Raw genomic sequence first — 27632 nt, forward strand, 5'->3', positions numbered from 1 at the left:
ACCATGTTGCTCAGGCTGGTCTCGAACTCCTAGCCTCAAGCAATCCTCCTGCCCCAGTCTCCTAAAGTGCTAGGATTATATGCATGAGTGGCTGTTCAGCCTGATTCATTTTAAGCCTCCTCTGCTTAATATAAATTAACGTCCCCCAAACCTTACAGGATTATGTCTAAATTCCTGCCTACCTCAGAAGTCTCATCTCTCACCACACTTCTCTCCTTCACCCTTCTGTCCCAGATAGACTAAATACTTACTTAGGGCTCTCTAGATGTACCTTATATTTCATTGCTTTATTATGACTTTGTACATAAATTTCCTCCATCATTACTTCTTTATGTCCAGGTAGTGATGCCATGTTCACTGCCTTCATGTTTCTACTTACTCTGTTTCTATCCATCAGTATAATCACCATTTATCACAGGTCAGGAACTGTGCTAAGTTCCCCACACAGAGAAGCTCCTGTGATGATATAACCCTGTCAGGAAAGTATATTATCCTAAATTGAAAATTAAAGAAACAAAAAAAGCATCCCCTAGCAAGCAGACTCAGAGAGAAAAAAGAGCAAAGACTGAGAGAAGGTATTTGTAACTTTATAATTCTGATTAGATTATTAATGCCTTGGAAGCACAAGTTGTCTTAATTTTTTATGAACTAGCAAGTATAGTGCCTGTATACATAATGCACAATCTAATATGTCTAATAATGCCTAATAATCTAATGAATAAAAGAATGACAAAGCATCTTCTGCATTTTTATTCTTAGTTGCTTGGGAAAAAATAAGGTCCTACTTCTATACTGGAGATGCAGACGGGTGAGGAAGAAAGATAATGAAGATGAAAAAATAATCACTTTAAGTTTCCTTATCATCTCATTCCTGTGAGTTCAAGTTCTCAATCAAAAGGCTCTCTAGTCCTCCGAAAAGTCCAACAGAGAAAAACCTAACAGAGGAGTAAAATAAAAAATAGAGCCTAAAGCAAAACCTTAAGGAAGAAACTGAAGAATATGTTCTAAAAGAAAAGAAAGGCAGTGTAGAAAGCACAAGAAATTGTTTAAACAGTCAGAGACAGTCAAATAATGATGAATGGCCTAACACAAAAATGAAAAATTGCAGTTAGATGTTGTAAGATGTCTCTGGTCAATGAAATATTTTGTGCAGAGAAACTGCCAAGCCACAAACTCAATAAAACATGCCTTGCCTTGATGAGAAGAATTCTGTTCATGAACCAGGTAACACAAAGTGCTTCAAATCTATTCACCATGAATATTTTTCTACAAAGATAAATGACAGGAATGTGCAGTGATCCCTATAATAGCATCACATAAAATCCTGGTTGTTCAAATGTAAATCAGGAAGTGTTCCCTTACCATTCACCACTTGCCAAAGATTGTCATTGCATTCTAGACACAAAGGAAGCACTGGGAATAAAGGCTGTGTTCCTGGCCTTGACCATGACCTGCCAAATGGCCACTGAGTTGTTTTTTCTCTGAGTGGAACCAGTAACAAAACAATTCATAGGCTTATATTACCAGTGGCCCTGGAAGAAGGGTTGGAAAAAGTCCGGGCACCTGCCATGCCCATCTTACAGTCAAAACACAGGGCCTGGCCTAACTTCTCTGTTCAGTTAAATATTTGTTGATACCAGCTCTATGCTGGGCTTTGTGCTACCTGTCTGAGGCAAAGAAATGACCAAAACATTGATCCCGACCCAGAGGATCATAGTATCTTCTAGGGGAACCTAAAATATGTAATTTTAATATAAATAATGAGTTCTAATATAAGGATGTGTATGTATTAGGTGTTATGGAAACACTAAGGAGGGAGTCTGGGTTGGGGAAAAGGTAAGGAAGAAATGCCAGGGGTGGCTTCCAGGAGAGAAACACAAACATCTGAGCTTAGAATTTTAAAATAAACGAGACAGATAAAACTGAGCGAGAATAAGCAGAGTTCTAGGTTACAGTGAACTATAATCATACCTCTGCAGATAAAACTGAGGGGGGATAAGGCAGAAATTGGCAGAGGGAAAAGTACTAGTCAAATGTTGGAGGTATGTAACAGAAGATTGTTCCATTGATTATTATCAGTCTAAGTGCTCTCTACTCCTAAACCCCCTGCTGCATTTAGCTCCCAGATCTTCATTCCTGACCATCTGTCATTCCTTTCCCCAGTCACAGTTTGCCCTTGTGCTTACTTCTCTGACAATCCTTTCATTGAGTCTTGTAGAATTTCTATTTTGTACAAACTACCTTACCACATTCATGAAACATTTCTTTCTTAAAATGTCGCCATTTTTCCAAAGCCTTCTCCAATGGAAACTACTTTCACTTGCCAGGATAAAGGAAGTTGACTTACTTCTTTCTGGTGCTATCTCCAAACCATCATTCTAGCACCTAAATATATCACCCTTCTTCTGAAGCCCACGCCATTCATATAACCATGAATATACCATATGCTTCTCACATCTATAACAGAACCTTAGGACATTCTTCCAACTCTTTAACACTAAGTTGCCTACAATTATCTACTATCTATAACATCTATCAGTGTCAGAGACAGCAAATAAGTAAGTCTAATTTTCAGACTTATGCTGGTCAACACAGCATTTTTTAAAAATGTAAATCATTTAACAATGCTTTAAAAATCAGATTTCTTATAAAAATCTAGATTTCTGGCTTCTCTTGAAAAATCAGAAGATCTAGCGGTTCTGGGCCCCTGTCCCCATGAGGGACAAATTAGCTGTGGAGCAGACTAATGACTTTAGTCAGGGCATATGCTCCACCTACAAAATCCTCAGCATGTCCCAATATGAGGCAAAGTGAAAACTGTTCTATTTTAATCTTCTTACAGCAAAACAGACATTTTTATAAATGTACAGTTATATGAATTTTAGTATAAGTATAGATGCATATAAATACCACGATCAATTAGATACAGAAAACTTCCTTGTGCTATCCTTTGGTAGTCAAACCCTCTCCTCACCTCTAACCCCTAACAACCACTGGTCACAGTTTTGTCTTTTCAAGAATATCATATAAATGGAATCATATAGTATGCAACCTTTTGATATGGGCTTCTTCAGCATAATGCCTTTGAGAATTTTTCATGTGGTGCGTGTATCACTAGTTCATGCCTTTTAATTGGCTGAGTAATATTCAATCGTTAATGTGGCTTGTTGGATTTTTAAATACTTAAACAGCCTTGCATTTCTAGGATAAGTCCCACTGGTTGTAGAATTGCTCTTTTGATATGGTGATGGACTCAGTTTGCTATTTTTTTTTTCTTTAGAATGGGGGTCTTGCTATGTTGCTGGACTGCAGTGGTGCCATCATACTCACTGCAGCCCTGAACTCCTGGGCTTAAGTGATCCTCCCACTTCAGCCTCCTGAGTAGCTGGGACTATTGTTGCATACCATGCCTGGCTTATTTTCTTCTTTAAATGTTTGGAAGAATTTGCCCATACGGTGATCTGGGCTTAGAGATCTCTTATTCAGAAAGTTTTAAACTACAAATTCAATTTTTAAAAATAATTATAGCTTTATTCAGGTTATCTATTTCATCTTAAGTGAGTTTTGATAGTTTATGGTTTTCAAAAAATTGGCCCATTTCATCTAAGTTGTCAAAATTTTATATATAAGTTGTTAGGAGTATTTCCTTAATGTCTGTTTGTTCTGTATGCTGCTTTCTTACAGTAGAATCATGAGGAATGTGAAAGTGAAATATTTATTGTGTCCATGAAGGAGAGAACAAGAGACCTATGAATTTTAAAAGAGGCTGAGCAAGGTGTCTCATGCTTGTAATCTCAACACTTTGGGAAGCAAAGGCGGGAGGATGCCTGAAGGCAGGTGTTCAAGGCCAGCCTAGGCAATATTCCATTTTCATGGAAGGAAGGAAAGAAGGAAGGAAGAAAAGAAGGAAGGGAGGAAAGAATATCTCTTTGTGGACGAGAAGGTGAACGGTAATTATACAAACTGGGCCCTTGTCATACCCAACTAAATCAGAGTTGAGTGACCAGGGAGAAAAAGTACTCAGAGCGTATTATTTTGGTACAGAAAGACTTTTTTTTTTTTTTTTTAAGTTGGAGTCTCACTCCATTGCCCAGGCTGGAGTGTAGTGGCATGCTCATGGCCACCCCAGCATTGACCTGCTAGGCTCAGGCGATCTGTCCGCCTCAGTCTTCCAGGTAGCCAGAACTACAGGCATGCTGTCATGCCTGGCTAATTTTTTCATTTACTGTAGAGACGAGGTCTCACCAAATTTCCCAGGCTGGTCTCAAACCCCTGGGCTCAGGCAGTCCTCTTGCTGTGACTTCCCAAAGTGCTGGGATTACAGGCTTGAGCCACTGTGCCTGGCCTTAGAAAGCCTTTCAGCTTCTTTGTCAGGAAGGGTGTGAGAGAGGTATACATTTTTGAGATTTTGCACATACAAAAACTTCTTTATTCTACCCTCAAACTTGATAGATAGTTTGCTAAGAGAATTCTAGGCCATTCTCATTCAATATTCTGAAGGCATAACAGAATTGTGTTCTGGCTCCTAATGCTGCTATTGAGAAGTCTGAAGCCATACTTATTCTTAATTCTGTGTGTTAAGAAAACAGAAAGATCACAAGTTAATAGTATAACAAATCACCCAAAGGAGCTGGAAAAACAAGCCCACCAAAACCCTAACTTCAGCAGAAGAATCCAGATCACCAAAATAAAAGCTCAAATACAGGACACAAGACAAAAATACCATAAAAAAAAAATCAACCGGCAGGTCGAGGCTGCGGTGGCCATGAGTGTGCCACTGCACTCCAGTCTGGGTACAAAGTGAGACTTCCACTCAAACAAAAAAGAAAAGAAAAGAAAAGAAAAAAATCAACAAGACAAAAATCTGGTTTTTTGAAAGGATAAACAAGATTGATGGACCCCCTAGTCAGAATGACCAAGAAAAAGAGAGAAAAAGTCCAAATAAACACAATCAGAGATGCAACAGATCAAGTCACAAATGACTCCAAAGAAATACAAAAGATAGGCCAGGCTCAGTGGCTCAGCCTGTATTCCCAGCACTTTGGGAGGCCAAGGCGAGTGGATTGCCTGAGGCCGCGGACTTGACACCAGCCAGGGTAACTTGGAGAGACCTCATCTCTACAATAAATAAAAAAGTAGCTGGGTGTAGTAGTGCTCGTCTGTAGTTCCGGCTACTTAGAAGACTGAGGCGGAAGGATCACTGGAGTCCAGCAGGCTGACGCTGGGGTGGCCATGAGTGTGCCACTGCGGTGGCCATGAGTGTGCCACTGCACTCAAGCCTGCGTGATGGAGTGAGACTCCAGCTCCCAAAAAAAAAAAAGAAAGAAATACAAGAGATTATCAGAGATTACTATGCACACCTGTAATGGAAACAAGTTTGATAACCTAAATGAAATGGAGGACTTTCTAACATCACACAGCCTTCCAAGGTTGAAACAAGAAGAAATTGAGATCCTAAATAGACCAATAACAACCCAGGAAATGGACCCTGTCATAAAAAAACTACCTACAAAAAAAAAAGTTCTGTACCAGACAGATTTTCAGTGGAATTCTACAAAACATACAAGGAGGAGCTGATATCAATCCTATTAAAAGTATGTCAGGTAATCAAGAAAGAGGGAATTCTTCCCAAATCATTTTATGAAGCTCACATCACATTGATATCCAAACCGGGTAAAGATCAAAGAAAGAAAGAGAACTACAGGCTTATATCCCTGAAGAACATAGATGTAAAAAATCTCAACAAGATTCTAGCAAGTCAGATCCAACAACACATCTCAAAAATCATCTACCATGAGCAAGTAGGCTTCATCCCTGGGATGCAGGGCTGATTCAACATCTGTAACACCATAAACATAGTTAAATACATCAACAGATGTAAAAACAAGAACTGCATTATTATATCCTTAGATGCAGAAAACGTTTTCAATAAAATCCAGCATCCCTTCTTGATAAAAACCCTTGAACACCTAGGAATAGAGAGAACATACCTCAAAATAGTAAGAGCTATCTAAACAAACCCATAGACAATATATTGCTAAATTGTCAAAAATTGGAAGCATTTCCCCTGAAAATCGGAATAAGACAAGGCTGCTGATTCTCACCCCTCCTGTTCAAAACATAGTGTTGGAAGTCCTAGTTATAGCAAACAGACAAAAGAAAGCAGGGGTATGCAAATAGGAAAAGTGTAAGTTAAGCTATCCCTCTTTGCTGACGATATAATCCTATACCTCAAAAATCCAAGAGAATCTATCAAAAACCTCCTCACACTGGCAAAGCCTCAGGGTACAAAATTAACGTGCAAAAGAGTCACATTCGTATACACCAACAACAAACAGGCGGAGAACCAAATAAAAAGCATCATCCCATTCACAATAGCCACAAAAAAATGAAATACCTTGGGCATCTTCCTGACCAGAGAAGCGAAAGATCTTTACAACAAAAACTACAAAACACTGCTCAAAGAAATCAAAGATGACACAAACAAATGGAAAAATATTCCATTCGCATGAACTGGAAGAATCAATACTGTTAAGACGTCTATCCTACCAAAGTCAATCTATAGATTCAACACTATACTCATTAAATTACCAACATCATTCTTCTCACACCTGGGAACAACAATACAGAAATTTATATGGAAACATAAACAACCATGAATAGGCAAAACAATCCTTAACAAAAGAAACAAAGTGGGAGGTATCACACTTCCAGACTTTAAACCTTATTACAAGACTACAATAATCAAAACAATCTAGTATTGGTACAAGAACAGGCATATAGACCAATGGAACAGGATAGAGATTCCAGAAGTAAAACCTCAATTTCTCAACCAACTCATCTTTGGCAAAGCCTCCACCACTGGGGAGAGGAGAACCCATTCAGTAAATGGTGCTGGGAAAACCAGTTGACCACATATGCAGAAGACTGAAACAGGATCCCAACCTGTCACCATACACAAAAATCAACTGCAAATGATTTTACGTTTTACCTAAAGGTAAAACCCCAAATTTTAAGAATCTTAGAAAATGCAGGCGACAACCTTATGGAAACTGGAACTGAACCAATTCCTGATCAAAACTCCAAGTGCCCAGGCCATAATAGGTAAGATAGACAAGTGGAACCTCATCAAACTCATCAAGCTTCTGCAAAGCCAAAGAAACCATCAAGAGAGTGGGGAGACAGACCACAGACTAGGAAAAAATGTTTGCCAACTGCATGTGTGACAAGGCCTAACATCTAGAATCTACAAGGAACTCAAATGTGCTGAAAAGAAAGAAACAAACAGCTCCATTACAAAGTGGGCAAAAGATATGAACAGACACTTCTCAAAAGAAGATATACGAGCAGCCAACAGATACATGAAAAAATGCTCAGCCTCACTAGTCATCAAAGAAATGCAAATTAAAACTACACAGGCCGGTTTCGGTGGCTCAGCCTGTAATTCCAGCACTTTGGGAAGCCAAGGAGAGTGGATTACCTGAGTCCACGCGTTCAAGACCAGCCCGGGCAACTTGGCGAGACCTTGTCTCTACAAAAAATCAAAAAATTAGCCAGTCATGGTGGTGTGTACCTGTAGTTCCAGGTATTTTGAAGGCTGCAGTAGAAGGATCGCCTGAGTCCAGCAGGTTGAGGCTGTGGTGGCTGCGAGTGTGCCACTGCACTCCAGCCTGGGCGACTGAATAAAAAAAATACTCAAAAATAAAAATAAAAAAAATAGTGAAAGACCAAATGCTTTCCTTCTAAAAAAAAAAAGAACAGGAAAGAATATTTGTTTTCTCGTCAATATTATACTGGAGATCTTAGGGCAAAAAAGGCCAAAAAAAAAGAAAGAAAGGAAAAGAAACAAAAGGTATATAGATTAGAAAATAAGTAAAACTTTTTTTATCCATAGATGACATTGTCTATACAGAAAATCCTCAAGAGTCAACAAAAAGCATAAATGGGATAAATAAAGCAAAATATATGCAAGCCTGCAGGGTGCTAACTACAAAAGATCATAAAGAAAAATCAAAACTCTAAATAAATGGAGAAATATACTATATTCACAGATTGGAAGACTCAATATTGCTAAGAATGCAATTCTCCCATCTTGGTCTGTATATGCTACAGTATCAACAAAAATCTCAGCAGAAATTTTTTTTTGGAAATTAACAGGCTGCTTTTAACATTTATATAGAAATACAAAAAATCTTAAAATAGACCAAAGAACTTTCAAAAATAATAAAATTAGGGGGCTCAGACTGAGTTTTCAATATTTATAATAAAGTTAAAGTAATACAGCGGTACTATACTAAGGACAGAAATATAGATCTGCAACAAGGATTCCATTAAAAAAAAAAAAAAAAGGCCAAGCATGGTGTCTTATGTCTGTAATCCCAGCACTTTGGGAGGCTGAGGTAGAACTGCTTGAGGCCAGGAGTTCCAGACCAGCCTAGGCCAATAGCAAGAACTTGTCTCTACAAAAAATAAAAAGATTAGCTGTGCATAGTGGCACATGCCTGTAGTCCTAGTTACTTGGAAGGCTAAAGCAGGAAGATTGCTTGAGCCCATGAGTTTGAGGCTACAGTGAGCCAGGATTATGCCACTGAACTCTAGCCAGGGCAACACAGTGAGACACAATCTTAAAAAAAAAAAAAAAAAAGAATGAAAGAAAGAAATACAGATCAATGAAACAGAATAGAGTCCAGAAATAGATTCATACACGTATAATGAATTGATTTTGAATATTCAAACAAAACTTAATTTATATTTTTTGTAAAATTTAATTTAATAAAATGTAAAGGATCATTTTTTCAACAAATGGCAATAGAACAAGTAGACATAATTATAGGAAGAAATAAATCTTGACCTTATTTCATATTACAGATATACAGAAAAATTAACTAGACATGAAATATACCTAAAAATAATATTAACCATAAAACAATAAAAATCCTACAGGAAAACACTAGAGAAATCTTTGCAACTATGGATTAGCAAAAGACTTCTTAGCTAGGATACAAAAAACATATACTGATAGGCTAGGTGTGGTGGCTCACGCCTGTGATCCCAGTACTTTGGGAAGCCAAGGTGGGAGGATCACTGGAGGCCAGGAGTTCCCAGCCTATACAACAGAGTGAGACTTCATCTCTTCAAAAAATCAAAAAATTAGCTGGGCATGCAGGCTCTTGCCTGTAGTCCCAGCTACTTGGGAGGCTGAGGCAGAAGGATCGCCTAAGCCTGGGAGGTCAAGGCTACGGAGAGCCGTGATCAAATCACTGCACTTCAACCTGGTGACGAAACCCAGACTCAAAATAACTAAAATCAATAAACTTGATTTCATTAAAAGAAAACCTTCTGCTCTTCAAAAGATACACCATCAAAAAAATTAAGGGAATGCATTTTCCTTTTTTTTTTTTTGAGTTGGCATCTCACTGTTGCCCAGGCTGGAGTGCAATGGTTTGCTCACGGTCACTGCAGCCTCGACTGACCGAGCTCAGGCAATCCTTCAGCCTCAGACTTCCAAGTGGCTGAAACTACAAGAGTGTGCCACCACGCCCGGCTAATTTTTGATTTATTATAGAGACAAGGTCTTACCCAAGTTGCCCAGGTTGGTCTTGAATGGGAATGTATTTTCAGGATAACTTGAATCTGTGCTTCTGGGTACAATCCTCAAGCTTGGCTCAAAAAAACCTCTCTCTTTCTCTCTCTTTCTGTCTCTGTCTCTCTCTCTCTCTAGTAGCATTTTTTAAAGAAAAAAAAACAAGCTATAGGCTGGGAAAACAAACAAACAAATCACCTACATATAGCCCAAATATAAAAAGAGCTCTCAAAACTAAAAAAGATACATTTATGCTTTTTAAAAATGTGGTACATATACACAATGAAATATTATGCAGCCATAAAGAACAAACATATGGACTTTGCAGCATCTTGGATGGATTTAGAGTCTATCATACTCAGTGATCTATCACAGAAACAAAGAGTACCATATGTTCTCACTCATAAGCGGATCTTGAACAATTATCATAATACTATAAGAAAGGGATTGGCAGCAGTGGGAAACTGCCCGGGGCAGGGGGCCGGGGGGATAGGGTAGGTGGAATTGGCAGTAGTGGGAAACTGCCAAGAGAGGTGGGGTACACCTCATCAACAAGGGTACCTGCATAAGAACATTTGTATATCTAACCCTGAATTGTACCGCATATCTTTAAAATAAAAAATTTACAAGAAAAAGATATTTATTTTTTAAATGGGCAAAAGACTTGAACAAACTATTCATAAAAAGTATCAGGAGTTGGTATATTTCTCCTATGAAGGGGGCAGAGAGTTAATATTTTATGATTTGCATGTCATATGGTCTCTGTCATAATCACCCAACTCTGCTGCTGTAGCATGAAAGCCACCAGAGTCCAAATATAAATGAATGGGTATGGCGTATTCTAATAAAACTATTTACAAATATAAATGGAAGGCCAGATTTGGCTTGGAGGTTGAAGTCTGTGAGTCCTTGAAGCCAATAAAAACATACTTAACATGTTAATCATCAGGAGATGCAAACTAAAACCTCAATTAGATATTAGTCCATACTTATTACAACAAAAAATAACAAAAAATAAAAAGACTAACCATACTAAGTGCTGGTGAGGATGTGGAGCAGCTAGAATGTTTACATACTACTGATAGGAATGCAAAATTGTATAAGCACTTGAAAACAATATGGCAGTTTCTTAACTGCCACTTACCTTATGACTCAGCAATTCAATGCTTAGGTACTTTCCCATGTCCATACAAAGAGTTACTTTATTTGTAATAAATAACTACTTGTAATTATTAAAAAGTGAAAATTCAATGCTTAGGTACTTTCTCATGTCCATACAAAGAGTTGTTTTATTTGTAATAAATAACGATTTGTAAGAGTTAAAAAGTGAAAAAAAACCTTCAATGTTAACCCATTGGAAAACAGATTTTAAAAATTGTGTAATATCCATACAAAGGGACATAACTCAGCAAAAGGGAACTACTGATACAATAAGATGGATGGAATCACTAAAACTAGCTTCTTCTACTAATTTTATCAATATTTCTTAAGCTGTGTGAAAGACTAAAAGGTGTTTACTGTATGGATATTTGTATACCTTATATGTATATGTATTTGCATACTTTGTGAAGATCTCTATTTAATAACAGCAAAAAAAATCTAAATGAAATTAAATGCATAGTGTCTAATATATGGTAGTCAGACACACAATAATTTTGATTAAAAAGTTATCAGCATGAATTTAGCACAAGGGTGGGATTGGCAGTCACTGGGCACTGCTAGGGGAGGGAGGGAGGGAGGAAGAAGAGTGGGGGGCATGTGACAACATAAAGGGCACCTGATCCACTACCAGGGGGAATGAGGGTCACCTAGAAGCCCAAATCTCACCTGCATGCAGCCTACTTATGTAGTAAATCCTCATTTTTACCCCACAACTCTATAATAAATAAATAAATAAATAATCTTTTAAAAGTTATCTGCATGAATGCCTTTAATATTGCCCTGATCCATCGGAAAACATTCCTCCTTTCCAAAGGTAATTCTACAGTTGGGTTTAAGGATGCATTCTCATCTAATTCTCTTTAGGAAATTAATTAATTTTCCGCTTTTATTTTCAATCTCTTTCTTTACTTGCTTTTCCCTTTGGTCTACAAAGCAAATCCAGTTCCCTATACTCTTAAGAAAAGGGGTCAGCAAACCTTCTCTGCAGAGGGTCAGATAGTAAATATTTTAAAGCTTTATTGCATTATTTTTTTAATGACACTTAAAAAAATATAAAAACCATTTTTAGCTCAAAGGCCAGATATGGTCCACGGAGCAAAACTGCCCAGCCTCTGTTCTAAAATAGTATGAACAACTTCTCAATTCTGTTATTCACTATCAATACTATTTCTTCCCGAATTCAAGTAAATTAGCTCTGTTGTCGCGTGCCTAGCACTATGTTATTTGCGTATTTTTTTCATCTTATATAATCCTTGCAACAATGTTTTAATATCATTTTACAAAAGGGATATTAAAGGTCAGCAACTATAAATGATTGGCTAGTAAATAGCAGAACTGTTTTTATAAACAGTTTCTCTATGTCCAAGTTTAGTGTACTTCCAATTATATCAGAAGACCTTCCTGTCTCTTCACTGTCATTTATCTAGGAAACAAATCTTAATTGTTGTTTCTACTTCTTCACTGTAATCACTATTTATTTTGGTACTTCTCAATCACTCACAATTTGACAAAAGTCTCCACCGTTCTATGAAAAACAACTCTCCAGCAAATCCAATGATTTTATATTTTAAAAAACCACAAATATGATTGTATCAATTGACATTTAAACATGAACAAAAAATAGTGCAGCCACCCTGGCAGTTCCTCAAAAAGTTAAATATAGAGTTACCATATGGCCCAGCAATTCTACTCATAAGTATATACCCAAGAGAACTGAAAACATATGTTCACAAAAGGACTTATACACAAATGCTCATAACAGCTTTATTCATATATGATAATTTATATGGTTCTTGAAACATACTGTCAAAAAGTCAAGACAATTTAAATGTCCATCAACTGAAGAATGAGGAATATCATTATAATCACTCACTCATAAAAAGGAATGCAGTTCTGATATATGCTACCACATGAATGAACCTTAGAAACATTATGTTAAATGAAAAAAGTCAGTCACAAAAGACTATATATGTTAATTCCATTTATATGAAATGTCCAGAATAGGCAAATACAGAGACAGAAAGCAGATTAGTGGTTGTCAAGTGGCTGTTATTGGGTACCGTGCTTCTTTTTGGGGTGATAAAATGTTCGAGAATTAGATAGTAGTCATGGTTGGGCACTGTGGTATACGCCTGTAGTCCCAGCTACTCAGGAGGCTAAGGCATTTTGATTCTACGCTAGGGAACATAGTGAGAGCCTATCTCTTAGAGAGAGAGAGAGAGAGAGAGAGAGAGAGAGAGAGAGAGAGAGAGACAGAGACAGAGACAGAGACAGAGACAGAGACAGAAAGAAACCTATCTAGAACCCTATATTTCTACTGTGTTCATTTTTCCTTGTTTTTCCCTAGTCTTTGATCATATGCATATGTGTAAATTTTGATTTTTCCTTTGTCATCAATCAAAAAATCATTTTTCCAGCTGCTGCACAATATAACTATGTAACTTTATCTATTCATAGACTACAATTTAAATATTGTTGAATAATTTGTTCTCATTTTGCCAATATTAAAAATGTATTTCTATAATTAGATTTAAGCATGTAGCTTCCTCCTCTTTTTATGGTATCTACTTAAAATAAGTTTCCAGGAGTGGAATTACTGAGGTAAATGATATATGATCATTTATATGGTCTTGAAAACAATGCCAAACTGTCTTGCAGGCCTGATGCAAACTTATATCATCATCAGAAATGCCTAAGTAAACTAGACTCACTTAATCATCAAGTCATCAACATAAAGTGTCACTATTTTTAAGTTTAATATATTATAAACAAACATATGATGAATAGAATAAAGCAAATGTTAAATTCTTTCACTCAGGTTTGCTTCTGAAAGCTATTCTGTTTCACTGACACAATTATATGCTTGTGATTTTCTTTTCTATCCTTTTTTGAGTTGGAGTCTCAGTCTTTTGTCCAGACTGGAGTGTGGTCCCACAATCATGGTTACTGCAGCCTTGACCTTCTGGGCTCAGATGATCCTTCTGCCTCAGCCTTCTAAGTTGCTGGGACTAAAGGCACGCACCTCCATGCCTATCTAATTTTTTAATTTATTGTAGAGACGAGGTCTCGCCATGTTGCCCAGGCTGGTCTCAAACTCCTGGGCCCAGGCAGTCCTCTCACCTTGACCTTCCAAAGATTACAGGTGTGAGCCACTGCATCCAGCCATGTTTGTGATTTTGTAATACATTCTTATATCTAGTAATGTTAGATGTGTTTAATATTCTGTATGAATTTGAGAACACATTTGACAAAGTACAAACCCCTGGAACTTCTAAGGGATTTATTCAGAGTTTTCTAGAAAGCTTTCCTAAAGAGTCTCCCTCAGAAAAGGGACCACTCTATGTTCTTTCCCAGAATCTTGTGCATACCTACAGCATAATATATATCATACTATGTTCTGGAAAACTAAATGAAAAGACCATCTCTTATCTCTGTATCCTAAGTTAGTGGCACATAACAGCATATCAAAAAAAGTAAGTTGATCTATTCAATAAACGGTGCTGGGAAAACTAAATATCCATACGCAGAAGAATGAAACTACACCCCAATCTCTCATCTTATACAAAAGTAAATGAAAAATGGATTAGACTTAAGTGTAAAACCTAAAACTATAAAACAACTAGAAGAAAACATAGGGGAAATGCTTCTTGACACTGGTCTAGGCCCCAATCTCTCATCTTATACAAAAGTAAATGAAAAATGGATTAGACTTAAGTGTAAAACCTAAAACTATAAAACAACTAGAAGAAAACATAGGGGAAATGCTTCTTGACACTGGTCTAGGCAAGGATTTTTTGAATAAGATCTCAAAAGCGTAGGCAACAAAAGTAAATAGATAAATGGGATTATATCAAAATAAAATGCTTCTGTACAGCAAAAGAAACAACAAAGAGACCAACCTATAGAGTGTAAGAAAATATTTGCAAACTGTGTATCTAACAAATGGTTAACATTCAGAACGTATAAGAAACTCAACTCAACAACAAAAATAATCAAATTAAAAATGGACATAAAACCTGAATAGACAGTTCTCAAAAGAAGACATACAAATGGGGCCAGGCCCGGTGGCTCACGCCTGTAAGCCTAGAGGACTGTTTTGAATCCAGGAGCTTGAGACCAGCCTGGGCAACATAGTGAGACCTCTTCTCTACAAAAAATAAAAAAATTAGCCAGGCATGGTAGCACGTGCCTGTAGTCCCAGCTACTCAGGAGGCTGAGGTGGAAGGATCACCTGAGCCCAGGAGATCAAAGCTGCAATGAACTGTGATTGCCCACTCTACTCCAGCCTGGGCAACAGAGTGAGAGTAAAACTCAGAAAAAAAACACACACGCAAAATATGAACAGCCAACAAGTATATCAAAAAATGCTCAACTTCACTAATCATCAGGGAAATGCAAATCAAAATCACATAAGATATTACCTCACCCCATTTAGAATGGCAATTATAAAAAAAAGACAAAAAACTTAAAAAAACTAAATGTTGGTGAAGATGAGGAGAAAGGACAACTCACACATTGTTTTTTCATTTAAAATGTACTTTTCTCAACATTATACTACAAGAAGCACTGTTGATGGGAATGCAGATTACTATATTCACTATGGTCAACAGTTTGAAGGCTCCTCAAAATTAAAAATCAAATTACCATATGATCCAGCAATCCCATTGCTGGCTATATAGTCACATGCCACATAACAACATTTTGGTCAACGACAGACTAAACATATAACAGTAGTCACATAAGATTATAATTGAGCTGAAAATCTCTATTGCCTAGTGACATAGCCACCATAATATAATAGCATAATGCACTCCTCACCCATTTGTGGTGATGCTGATGTAAACAAACTGATTGAGCTGCCAGTCATATAAAAGTATAGCACATACAATTATGTACAGTACATAATACTTAGTAATGATAATAAACAACTGTTACTGGCTTATATACTTACTATACTACACTATACTTTTCATCATTATTTTAGAGTGTAGTTTTTCTAACTTATAAAAAAAAAAGTTAATTGTAAAACAGTCTCAGACAGGTCCTTCAGGAGTTGCTCCAGAAGAAGGCATTGGTATTACAAGAGATAACAGGTCCATGCGTATTATTGTCCCTGAAGACCTTCCAGTATGACAAGATGTGGAGGTGATGATTCTGACCCTTATAGGCCTAGGCTAATGTGTATGTTTGTGTCTTATTTTGTAACAAAAATGTTTAAAAAAGTAAAGAAAAAAAATTTTAATAGAAAAAAACTTATAAAATAAAGATATAAGAAAATATTTCTGTACTCCTGTACAATGTGTTGTGTTTCAAGTGTTATTACAAAAAAGTCAAAGGGTTAAAAAAATTAAAACATTTTATAAAGTAATATAATGAACCATATATTTCAAAATAGCCAGAAGAGAGCATATTGAAAGTTCAAGACAATGGATAGGCTAATTATCCTGATCTGATTGTTACACAATGTATACATGTATCTAAACATTCCACCGTACTCTAAAAATGAGTACAATTATTGTGTCAACTAAAAATAAAACAAAAAAATAAGCTGAATCAGTGAATACATCAGAATATTGTACTAAACTCAAAGATACAGTAAAAATAACAGTATAAAACAGACTACATGAGTCAAACAAACAATTACTGTTCAGCACTACAATAGGAGCTGTGGGAAAAACAAAGTAAAAAAAAAGGCTTGCCTCTCAGGGAATCTAGAAACTAAAAGGAAGGGGAATTAAAGGGAGTCTACTAATAAATAATTTTGAAGACTTGTAGGACTATAATTAAACAACGATATGTCGTTAACTGCTTTTATGATTTAATAAAGAAGAACGAGTGCTGTAAGAGGTGTGAAGGACTCTTAGAGCCTGAGATAGGTAATAAAGCCTAGGTGGATTTGGATAAATGGGAAACAAAGGTAGGCCTCTGGTTAAAAACATGAGCAAGGCATGAGGTGGGAATTATTTTACATGATCACGTATCTAATCTTCTACAAACAGACTCAAGTATTCCTGCCCAAAAAGTTTACTCTATGCAGCAAACAATTAAAATATTTTTACCTGAAGTTCTCCAAGTTTCTTAGACGTTGGTGAAACAATGGTAAAAAATTCATTGATCTGATGTGTCGGAGAAAGCTGAGCTAGTCCCCCGATCTGAACTCTACCAATAGGAAGATGATCAAGTTTGGTGATTACTTCCAGCACCAGCACAGCCATATCTAATCAGAAACAATTACAAAATACTCAGATATTTTTCATTTATTTTTATTTGTTTGGAGTGAGAAAAGGTGTATACACTGAAAACATTTTTTTTACTTGAAAAAATTATTTTAATTTCAAATAAACTAGTCATTTACCATACTATTGTGGGGAATATGAATTCAAGATTAAAAGAGCAATAACAGTTTACAGAAGAATGACAAACACCTCACAGAGAGAAAAATAAATTAACTGAATAAAAATATTCAGCACAGCAAGTATCTGATAAGAAAAATACCTTTAAAAGAGTATTGTTAAATGTATTTACTGAGAACTCAAGCTTTGGTTTTGAAACAGAGCAACAGCTCTGTTTTTTCATTCTCACTATTTCTAGTTTGGAACTAGACAAAGGACTGCTCTTGCATAGCTGCAAAGGTTGGTCTCTGCCTCCCAGCAGTATCTGTTTTCTCCTGGGTTATATCTGGAGCACTGAGCTACTGAGAGCACTTGGAACTAAGGAATCAGAATAAACTCTTTAACTATATTCTTCAACTAATCACTTAGACCTAATACCTTCATGCTCAGAGCAGGAGAAATATAATGTATACATATGGAATCTAAGATCATTTCAGGACAATATAACTTCTGAATATTTTATTTTATTTATTTATAACACATATAACTTACTATTAATAATTATTTTATAATATTTATATATTTATATTATTTATAATTTATTAGTCATTCCATATTTTATAAAATAAATTATAATTTTATATAAATAAATTATAAATTATTTATAATTCACTAGTAATTTTAATTATTTCTAATTTATTGGTAACCTATTTATTTATTTATTTATTTTTGAGTTGGAATCTCACTCTGTCGCCCAGACTGGAGTGCAGTGGCCGCTTCCGGCCACCGCAGCCTCGACCTGCTGGGCTCCGGCGATCCTTCCGCCTCAGCCTTCCAAGTAGCCGGAATTACAGGCATGCGCTACCAGGTAACCTATTTATAATAAATATATTTAATTTATTAGTAGGCTCCCTTTAACTCTCCTTCTCTTCCTCTGTTGTCCAGGCTGGAATGCAGTGGCATGATTACAGCTCACGGCAGTCTCAACTTTCTGGACTCAGGTGATCCTTCTGTCTCAACCTCCCAAGAAGTGGAGACTACAATTGTGCACGACCGTGCCCGGCTAATTTTTTTGATTGTCTGTAGAGACTAGGTCTTACTATGCTGTACAGGCTAATCTTGAACTCCTGGCCTCCAGCGAGCCTCCCACTTTGGCCTCCCAAAGTGCTGGAATTAAAAGCATTGAGCCTGGAAAGGATGTGGAGAAAAGGGAACACTTCTACACTGTTGGTGGGAGTGTAAACTAGTACAGCCTCTGTGGAAAACAGTGTGGCGAGTCCTAAGAGATCTAAAAATCAACCATCCATACAGCCCCCCTACTGGGAATATAGCCACAAGAACTCAAATCACTCTATAAAAAAGATACCTGCACACGTATGTTTATTGCAGCATTGTTCATAGGAGCAAGAACATGGAACCAACCATGCTGCCCATCAAAAGAGGACTGGATAAAAAAAAATGTGGTATGTATACACAATGGAATATTACACAGCCATAAAGAAGAACAAAGCCATGAACTTCACAGTAACCTGGATGAACTTAGAGTTTATAATACTGAGTGATATTTCACAGAAACAAAGAACTGAGTATCATATGTTCTCTCTCATAAGTGAACTTTGAACAATTATCGTAACACTATAAAAAAAAAGACTGGCAGGAGTGGGAAACTGCTGGGAAGGGGAGTGCACACCTCATCAATAAAGGTACCTGCATAATGAATACTTGTATACCTAACCCCAAATTGTATCTCACATCTTAAAAATAATTAAAACATTAAAAGAGAAAAAAAAGCATTGAATCACCACACCCAGCCAGCTTCTGAATATTTTCTTAATCAAAGTTGAGAAAATGGTTCATTCATTTAGGAATTATAGTTAGAAGACCTGTGATTGTATCCTGCCTTCAATATTCACAAACTAATTTTTAGGTAAGTCATAACTGTCTGAAAATAGGCATCATGATATCTACATCACTGCTGTGTGAAGAATTGGGGTTACTACAAGTAGAATACATAGTACAGTGTCCTTCCACATGGTAGTTGCTGAGTGATTGCTATAGGATTTTAGGCAAATTACTTAACACATCATAGTCCCTGCCTTACCTACTCATAGGGGTTAACTGAAAATAATATTAGCTAAAAGATGTAAAAGTGCTTTGTAAAATATATGATGCTGCATAAATGTAGAACAAGGGAAATGGATCGACATTTGGTTTTTGGCTATATACTAACAGCCAAGCACCTCCATGTCTCATTAATTCTCTTAATTCTATGATACAGGTGTTTCTGTCTTCATTTGGGGATAAAACAAACTCAGCAAGGATATGTAACGTTCCTATGTTCACCCAATTTTAAAAGAACAGAACTGGGGTAAAACTCAGTTCTATCCAATTATTAAGTCCACTATACTATGCTGCTTCATTATTCATTGCCTCTAGGATACAAAGCTTAATCCTTAACTTTTATACTTCACTTGCTGTGGAATTAGAATCCCTTTTGTTCAGCACTATTCCTACTCTCTTTCATATTCCTACTAGTTGAATCCTATCTGATTAAAGAGAGCCAAAAATCAAGTGCTGCAGCTCACTGAAGTATTGTAATTTTCTCAGTTTCTACTTGAATATTCTCATACCCCAAACATTTTCATGGCTGCTATTTCCTGCAAAGAAATAAAGGATAAAGGAGGAAAGATGTAAAAAGAGAGTAAAAGGCATCTCAGAAGCCTAGAATCCTTCTATTTGCCAAGTCAGTATAGCACAGCAGAGGTATTAAAGATTTTGGAGTCAAGAGCCTCCCTGAATTTAGGGTTGGTGTTAGGATAACCTTGGATTAGTCACTTTTAACTCTTTCTGTCTTTAATTCATTACCCAGAAAATGAGGATAATACCCACTGCAAATGTACAGAGCTCCATAGCATACTTTCTAGTACTTCCCAGAGGCTTCATCTTATTCCTCTTACTGTATTCTTATTTTCCATAAACAAGTTTTAAGGATTCAAAATGTCAAGATTTTCTCACAAATGTTTACTTAACATACTTAACATTCCTGCACTTGCCTTAACTTCTGTTCATAATAATGTGAAATATAAAAAAACGAATAAAATATAACCACCTTGCCTATTTCACACGGTCATTTTAAATATCAAATAAGACGACAGACTTGAAAGTATTTAAAAAACCATAAAATGCTATACGTCATTTAATTACTAGGTTGATGCACATGTTTATAGCACTTGTTTTTGGCAGGGCAACACCGCGGTGTTGGGAGTTTATTGTTTTGTTATTTGTCACTGGAGTGGCAATGTTGTGCTTATGAATATGCCTTGCACTTTGCAGATTTGAAGAAAGTTAGTGCTATTGTGGGCTAAAGAAGATGGAGTGTCAAGTGGAAAAAAACAAACATCAAACATTTCTGACATATTCTTCTGTTTGAGTTTAACAGAGGAGTAAAGCCAGCAGAGGCAGATTGAAACATTTGTGCTGATTACAGGGAGAATGCCATTGGGGAAAGTATGGCAAGAAAATGGTTTTTTTGTTTCAATGAGGGCTACTTTGACCTAAGTGATTCTCCATGTTCAAGAAGGCCATCAGGTTTTGATGAAGACCATATAAATACTTTAATCCACAATTATTCACATCAGTCAACCTGAGAATTGGCAAATGTGACAAATTGTGACCAGCCAAACATTGTGTGATATTTGCATTCCACGGGCAAGCAAAAAATGCTATGAACTTTTGCATCAGCCCAATACATACTGTCTGGCATTGCTCACTACTGTTTCATGTACATCAGCTTTTTTTTTCAACTAATCTTTAAATCTTTTAGGGCAGGAGCTACATCTTAAATCTCTGTACACAGTACCCACGTCTTAATATTTTTATAAGACTTGCACCTACAATATGCCAGGTATTAGACCAATTACTTTACATTTTCTCATATAATCTTTACAATAATTCCCAGTAGGTAAGTGCTATTTTTTCCATTTAACTAATAGGAAACTGAGGCCCCAAGAGTTTAAGATATCTCTCAGCATCATATAATGATCCAGTCTTGAAGCCAGAATTCAAACTCTAAACTGTCTAGTTTTTAATCCATTTAACCAGGTTGCTTCTTTGTTAAAATACTTAGAAGGTGAAAGGGCAGCTATGTGATCCCATTTTGCAGATGAGTAAATAGGGGTCACAAATGGGAAGGGACTTTCCTCAAATCCCACAGGTGATAGCATCAACCTAAATGTTCAGATACCAACTCAAATGCATTGGTACGCCACAGAATGCTCAAATGTCCGACCAGTTATCATATTAATAGATGTTTTCTTTTTCTTTCTCTCTTTTTTCTTTTTATTGTAGAGATGAGGTCTTGCCAAGTTGCCAGGCTGGTCTCAAATCCCTGGGCTTAGACAATCCTCTCGCCTTGGTTTCCCAAAGTACTGGGATTATAGGCTTGAGTCACCATGCCGGGCCAATGTCTTCTTTCTTATTGAATTTTGAATCACTTCTCATCAATTATATAAAGATACAATCTGATTTATGGTACCAATAATACTTATGAGTACCATTTAATAGAATTTATAGCTTCCAATATACTATTAATAATTAAACTTCTTTGTGAAGTTATAATTAGATACCATTCTGATTAATTTTTGTAATCTCTACAGTGCCTAAAACAATATCTAGCATGTGCTAAGTACTCAATAAATATTTTGTCAAATGGCTGATAGTATTTGTTCTTTACATTTTGATGTTTCAAAAATTTTTCTTGAGAGAATGTAAGTTACTTAAGAAAAAGTTCATCTTTAATTTATCTCTGGCTCTCCAATATTTACATAATAAGAAAAAGCTCATTTTTTTCTTAATATTTACATAATAAGAAAAAGTTCATCTTTAATTTATCTCTTAGCTCAACAATATTTACATAATAAATCCTCAATTTATTTGTGTGTGTTGAAGTCTCACTCTGTCACCCAGGCTGGAGTACAGTGGCATGCTCACAGCCACCTCAGCATCAACCTGCTGGGCTCAGGCGATCCTTATGCCTTAGCCTTCCAAGCAGTTGGAACTACAGGCGTGCACTACCATATCCAGCTTATTATTACTATTATTTTTTAATTGTAGAGACAAGGTCTCACCAAGTTGCCCAGGCTGGTTTCAAACCCCAAGCTCAGACAATCCTCTCGCCTTGGCCTCCCAAAGTGCTGGGATTACAGGTCTGAGTCACCACACCTGGCCTAAATGCTCAATTTTTATTGACTTTAACTGGATTGATTTGATAAATAACCCCAAACCCACATCCAAAATGTGTTTACGTGAAAATGTGACCTGAATATAGAAATAACACAATACTTCCCTTGTGCAGAAATGAAGACATCTTGGTTTCTGGTTCCCTATGTAGGAATCCTTTCTATCTCTGAATGCCTGTAATACTAACTCACTATACCACTTATTTGGTATTTAGCATGTATTATCTTGTACTACTAGTAAATTTTACATCTGTATTCTTTTCCCTTGAGCATAATGTATGCCCCAGAGTTGTGACTAAAGTTTTACCTCAAGAAGCATAGTGCAGTTAGAACAGTATGAGTTTTGGTGTCAGATAGAAGTAGATTCAAATTCTAGTTCTGCCATTTATCAACTATGTGACCTTAAAAAGTACTCATCTCTCTGACCCTAAGTTTCATTGTCTATATAACAGAGAAAATACCTATCTTGCAGGGTAATTGTAAGGATTAGAAGTAATATGTAGTAACTGCTAGCACATAGTATATACTCAGTAAATACATAAAATCTAAATCTCTATTATAAAACCTCTCTGACTCAACAATGCCCAGATACTAAGAATACAATAAAATATACTACTGACAATATAAATGTGTGCTTAGTATTAGATTTGCTGGTGAAATGATAAAATAAAAACATACCTGTTAGATAAGAGGTAAACTGTTTTGGACCACAGCGAATAGCATAACGCGTAGTTGTTCTCACAGCTTTTGGTTCAGTCTGCAATGCATCCTTGGGACAAAAGATGGTTCCATCTGATGTTTCTCCCCACCATCTCACTCGAACAAGAACACAAGAGGGAGGTTTTGCAATCTTCCATATGACTTTATTAACAGTAAGTTTCAGAAAGCAGCGCAGTTGGCCTTCAACCAGAGGTGGCAGGCTTGTGGATGGAGAAATGTCACTCAAACCTATGGAAGAATCCAAGATCACTAAGTCAAAATTTAGACCAAATATAAAATCATATAATCTGCTTTCTGAATTAAAACAAACAAAACACTTTAGTTTCTAGTTTACAAAGAAGGCTTGTCACACCTACTCTAATACACAATAACTTCCAAAGCAGATCACAGAAGAACCTACCTGGTCACGTAAGCTACCCTGATAGCTAATCAGTATTTAGAGTTTGATTCAGACTATTCTAAGTAAAGAACATACCAAAGAAGACACACTAATATAAACTTCTCTTTGGTTAAGATACTATTGAAAAAAATACAAGCCGGGTTCGGTGGCTCAGCCTGCAATCCTGCGCCTTTGGGAGGCTGAGGTGAGTGGATTGCCTGAGCCCACGAGTTCGAGACTCGCCTGGGCAACTTGGTGAGACCTCATCTCTACAATAAATCAAAAAATTAGCCGGGCATGGTAGTGTACGCCTGTAGTTCCAGCTATTTGGAAGGCTGAAGCAGAAAGATTGCCGGAGCCCAGCAGGTAGAGGTTGCGGTGGCCGGGAGCGGCCATTGCACTCCAGTCTGGGCAACAGAGTGAGACGCCAACTCAAAAATAAATAAAATAAATAAATTTTAAAAATTTTAAAAAAAAAATTAAAGACAAAATACAAATGATACAAGTAGACAGGTTTTTAAAATCTCAGAAGTAGTTGAAATTTTTCTAAGTACGGTTGTTTTGATTATTCCAACATCCACGGTTTTTATATCCTATGTTATCTTTACCTCTCTTATTTTAAAACCATCACTAATCATAAAATAGCAACAACTCTCTTCACTCAACTCACAAATTATTTAGTCTAAATCACACAACTCAGCATTTTAATGAAGGGCATCTTAAATTGTCTGTGTCTTTTCTTTCCTGCCAAGATCATACAATGAGGACAGACATTATATCTTCAGATCCGGCCATTATTTTTTAGCACAGCTCTGGGTTCACAGGATTTATTGGATTTCAAAATTATTATAAATCAAAATGCAAATGAGGCAATTAATCATGACTTTCTATAAAATTTTCTTTTAGTGACCCTGGTTGTCTTCCATTTAAAGTATCCTTTCACCAAGACTTAGAGATTTAAGAAACCATTCCTATATTATATACAATTTTCTATTCCTCTAACTTTTCTTTTGGGAAATGGTCATGCCTCACAAGAATAAAATATACTGGAATCTATCAAATCAGGAAGCTATACAACTAATTCTTTGGACTTCTAAAGCAAATGCTCTCTCTACCCCCTATACTGGAGGGAAGACTCATCATAATCTTTATGGATAGTTTCAATATAAAAATTATACACAGAAGTGTATGTAATGTTACTGCTTATGCACACGGTATAGTAAGAAGGACTATATATCTATATTATCTTACATTATTTCTACTTTGACTTTCCTCCTATCAACCAAATATGCTTGACTCATTTGACACAGGAAGCACCAGCAATGAATCCCTCCATGCTTATCTCAGATCCTCCCATCATTCCTGACACAAAAGTAACTGCCTCAAAACTGCCTTATTGATCTTTAAACAGCTTGGATACGATTTATTCCAAAATTGTTGCTTCAGTCCTCAACCCAATGGCCTAATGTACTATCACTGTTCCCAATACCTCTTTCCTCACTAAAGTGACTATAATGTAAAAAGGTAGCGTCACCCAATGACCTTTATTTATTTACTTATTTTTCTGGAGGCAGTCTGATAGAGAATTTCTCGGTTCCTGATCTGCCCTGGTTCCTAGAATGACTGTTGTCACTGCAGCTAACAAGCCCTACTCCTTTGACCAGCTTGTTTCTCCTCGAGCTGCTAACCTGATGAGGTCTGCTTCCTACGTACTCTTTCATCATCTTAGGTCCTTCAGGAGATCCTCAGGTCTTCATTCCCCACTCCATTCCTATCACACCTTGTGATTCCTCACTATTTCCCCCTCTACACTCCATAATTATCTTTTCCAACTCCTGCTCATAGCCCTTCATGCTTCATTCATTCAAATAACATTAGCTGAGTTCTGATTTGTGCTAGTCCTTGAGGATTCAGTAATGTATAAAACGAGATCCTTGCTCTTTAAAATGAATGACATAATCCCTTCTCCAATTTATTTCTTCTTGTCCCCGTGGACCTCCAAAGCTACATACACATTCGTTTGATTTTGCTATCAAAAAACACTCCTATAACTTTATTCTTCTCCTCTACAGTCGCCCTACCCGTAACCCTCACCACTCTATGTCCCCACCCCACAGAACCTATTTCTGTTCCATTTTTTGGAGGGTCAATTTCCCTCCCTTTTAACCTTCTGGTTCCTTGCTATTCTGCCTCTTCAGTGCCTTTTCTTTTCTTCATCTTTTTATTTTTTTTGTTGGCCGAGGCAGGGGTCTCCCTAGAATTCCTTACACCCTGCTCCCCTATTATGCCCGCCCTGTTAAGCCTTTCGCAACCTTTGATCACTCGAGTTACCTCTCTTTCTGCGCCCACGGCCGCCCCCAGGCCCCTGGCCTTTACGTTGTTTCATGAGGAGCCCGAGTTCTTCTTCACCAACTCAACTCTGGCCCCGGCACCTAAGCAGCGTCCTCCCGCCATCCCGTTCCACGGCGCCTGCGTTCCCCGGCAACCGACGCCGCTGGGCAGCCTGGGAGGCGGGAAGACCCGGTTCTTCCTTCAACAGCCTCCGGGAAACTGTGCGAAGGGAAGGCGCCAAGACTTCTTCCCGTCAACAGACTACAACGCCCAGGATGCTTTGCTACACTACCTGTGATGGCTCGGGCAGGGGCACCACCAGCTGCGCAAGCGCAAAGGGCTACGTCCTTTGAGGACTCCATTGCCCAGGCTGCATTGCCTTTAGGAGCGTTCCTCTTTCCGGCGGGGGTCGTGGGGTTCTCCGCTGGAAGTCCTAGGAGTTCGCAGACTCCGTTACCCAGCTTCCTTTGTGGGAGGACTGTTGCGCACTTCCGGTGGAAGCGCTGAGGCGAGGGGGTGGGGCTTACGGAGCCGGTGGGCGGTAGGCGGTGCTGCCGGTAGCTGGGTGCAGTCCAAAGGCGACAGGACGTTGTTAGGGGCGCGAGTCGTGACCGGTTGGGCCACAGTTAGCGTGGGACGTCACTTCGGCTTCTGTTTGACTACGTGCGGCTTCCCCTTGATGTCGGCCCTCGAAAAAAGCATGCACCTCGGCCGCCTGCCCTCTCGCCCTCCTCTACCTGGCAGCGGCGGCAGTCAGAGCGGAGCCAAGATGCGAATGGGGTACGTGACCTGTGCCTCTTCTCCCTAGAAGCCAGGCCCTGGCCCTTGGACAGTGCGTCTCTGGGCCTTTTGAGCGGCACGGGAAGGGCGGCTACGGATAGGAGAAATTGTTGGAGGCGGCCTGAGGACATTTAGATGGAGTACAAGACAGATTTGTGGACTAGGGAAGGCGCCAAGTCGGTGGAAATTGGAGGAAAAATAACATTGTTGCAGGGAGAAGGGAATGAGGCAAAGATCGGGGAAGCTGAGAGACTAATGTAAGAGATGTGGGAGTCATCTCCCGGAGAAAGGATGGAGGAGGTTTGAGGAACGGTGACAAAGGTGGGGGGAGATCTGTCAGGGAGGGTTGAGGGAAATGGAGAGAGAAAAGTTGACAGGAAATGAGGGGACAACTAAGGATAGGTTTGGGAGGAGTAAGAAGACTGTGAGAACTAGATATTAGAAAAGCTGAGGGGAGTCGAGAACACCTGAGGCAGGGTTGGAGAAGGAGAGAGAACTAGGGAGCAGAAGGTTCTAGAGAGCGTTCTCAGAGTCTAGAGCGAGGTTCCAGAGAGGCAGATTCAGGGAGTGAGAGGCGATTAGATTAGGTCTAAGAGAGAATGAGAAAGCTTGGGGAGCAGGCCTAAGGAAAGGTGGAGAACATAGCCGGGGAGACTGTTAAGGGTACCAGGGGTGTGCTGAGAAGCTTGGGGGAATAAGGGAAAGAATGATGGAGAGGTCTGAGCTTCGAAATTGACTGCAGATTCTGAAGATTGGGAAATGACTAGAAATAGGTTTTGGTGAATGAAAGTGCTGCAGTAGTAACCTTAAAGAGGAAGATTTGGGCAGTTGATATTTGGTGGGCAAATAGGTCTGAGGAAGGCTATGTAATGGTCAAGACTCAGAATTATTGAAGTTTTGGGAGTTGCCACTTAAAATGTTTTTGGGGAAACAGTTTGCTGGAAAAGGAGGAGAGCTGTGTTGAAGAGACAGGTTGTGGAATTAATTTTAGGTCGTTGAATGGCTTGTGCCAAGTTAGGGGATACTTGGGCCTAGGAGAAAGAATGAGTTGAACATGGAAGAGGTGCTTGCTGGAAAACAGAGAGAACTGAATAGGCATTTGGTATTAA

At 37.9% G+C, this 27632-nt stretch overlaps 2 protein-coding genes across 4 annotated transcripts in view; one reads left to right on the top strand and one right to left on the bottom strand.

Moving 5' to 3' along the window:
- The window catches only part of C2CD3 (C2 calcium dependent domain containing 3), a 146628-nt gene extending 120600 nt beyond the window's left edge, over nucleotides 1–26028 (bottom strand). For both annotated transcript variants that reach the window (XM_008072276.2, XM_021706037.1), the window contains exons 1-3: nucleotides 25744–26028; nucleotides 22992–23261; nucleotides 16804–16961 (exon numbers count right to left, since the gene is read on the bottom strand). In XM_008072276.2, coding sequence (XP_008070467.1) covers nucleotides 16804–16961; nucleotides 22992–23261; nucleotides 25744–25798 — 483 coding nt within the window. In that variant the 5' untranslated portion in view covers nucleotides 25799–26028. The remainder of the gene's footprint in view (nucleotides 1–16803; nucleotides 16962–22991; nucleotides 23262–25743) is intronic.
- Nucleotides 26029–26067: 39 nt separating this feature from the next.
- Nucleotides 26068–27632, top strand: part of PPME1 (protein phosphatase methylesterase 1) — a 65071-nt gene continuing 63506 nt past the window's right edge. For both annotated transcript variants that reach the window (XM_021706038.1, XM_008072277.1), the window contains exon 1: nucleotides 26068–26523. In XM_021706038.1, the coding sequence (XP_021561713.1) occupies nucleotides 26423–26523 (101 nt within the window). In that variant the 5' untranslated portion in view covers nucleotides 26068–26422. The remainder of the gene's footprint in view (nucleotides 26524–27632) is intronic.

The sequence above is a fragment of the Carlito syrichta genome, unplaced genomic scaffold (genome assembly GCF_000164805.1).
Source record: "Carlito syrichta isolate Samal-C Ts95f unplaced genomic scaffold, Tarsius_syrichta-2.0.1 Scaffold315077, whole genome shotgun sequence".
NCBI classification, from domain to species: Eukaryota; Metazoa; Chordata; class Mammalia; order Primates; family Tarsiidae; genus Carlito; species Carlito syrichta.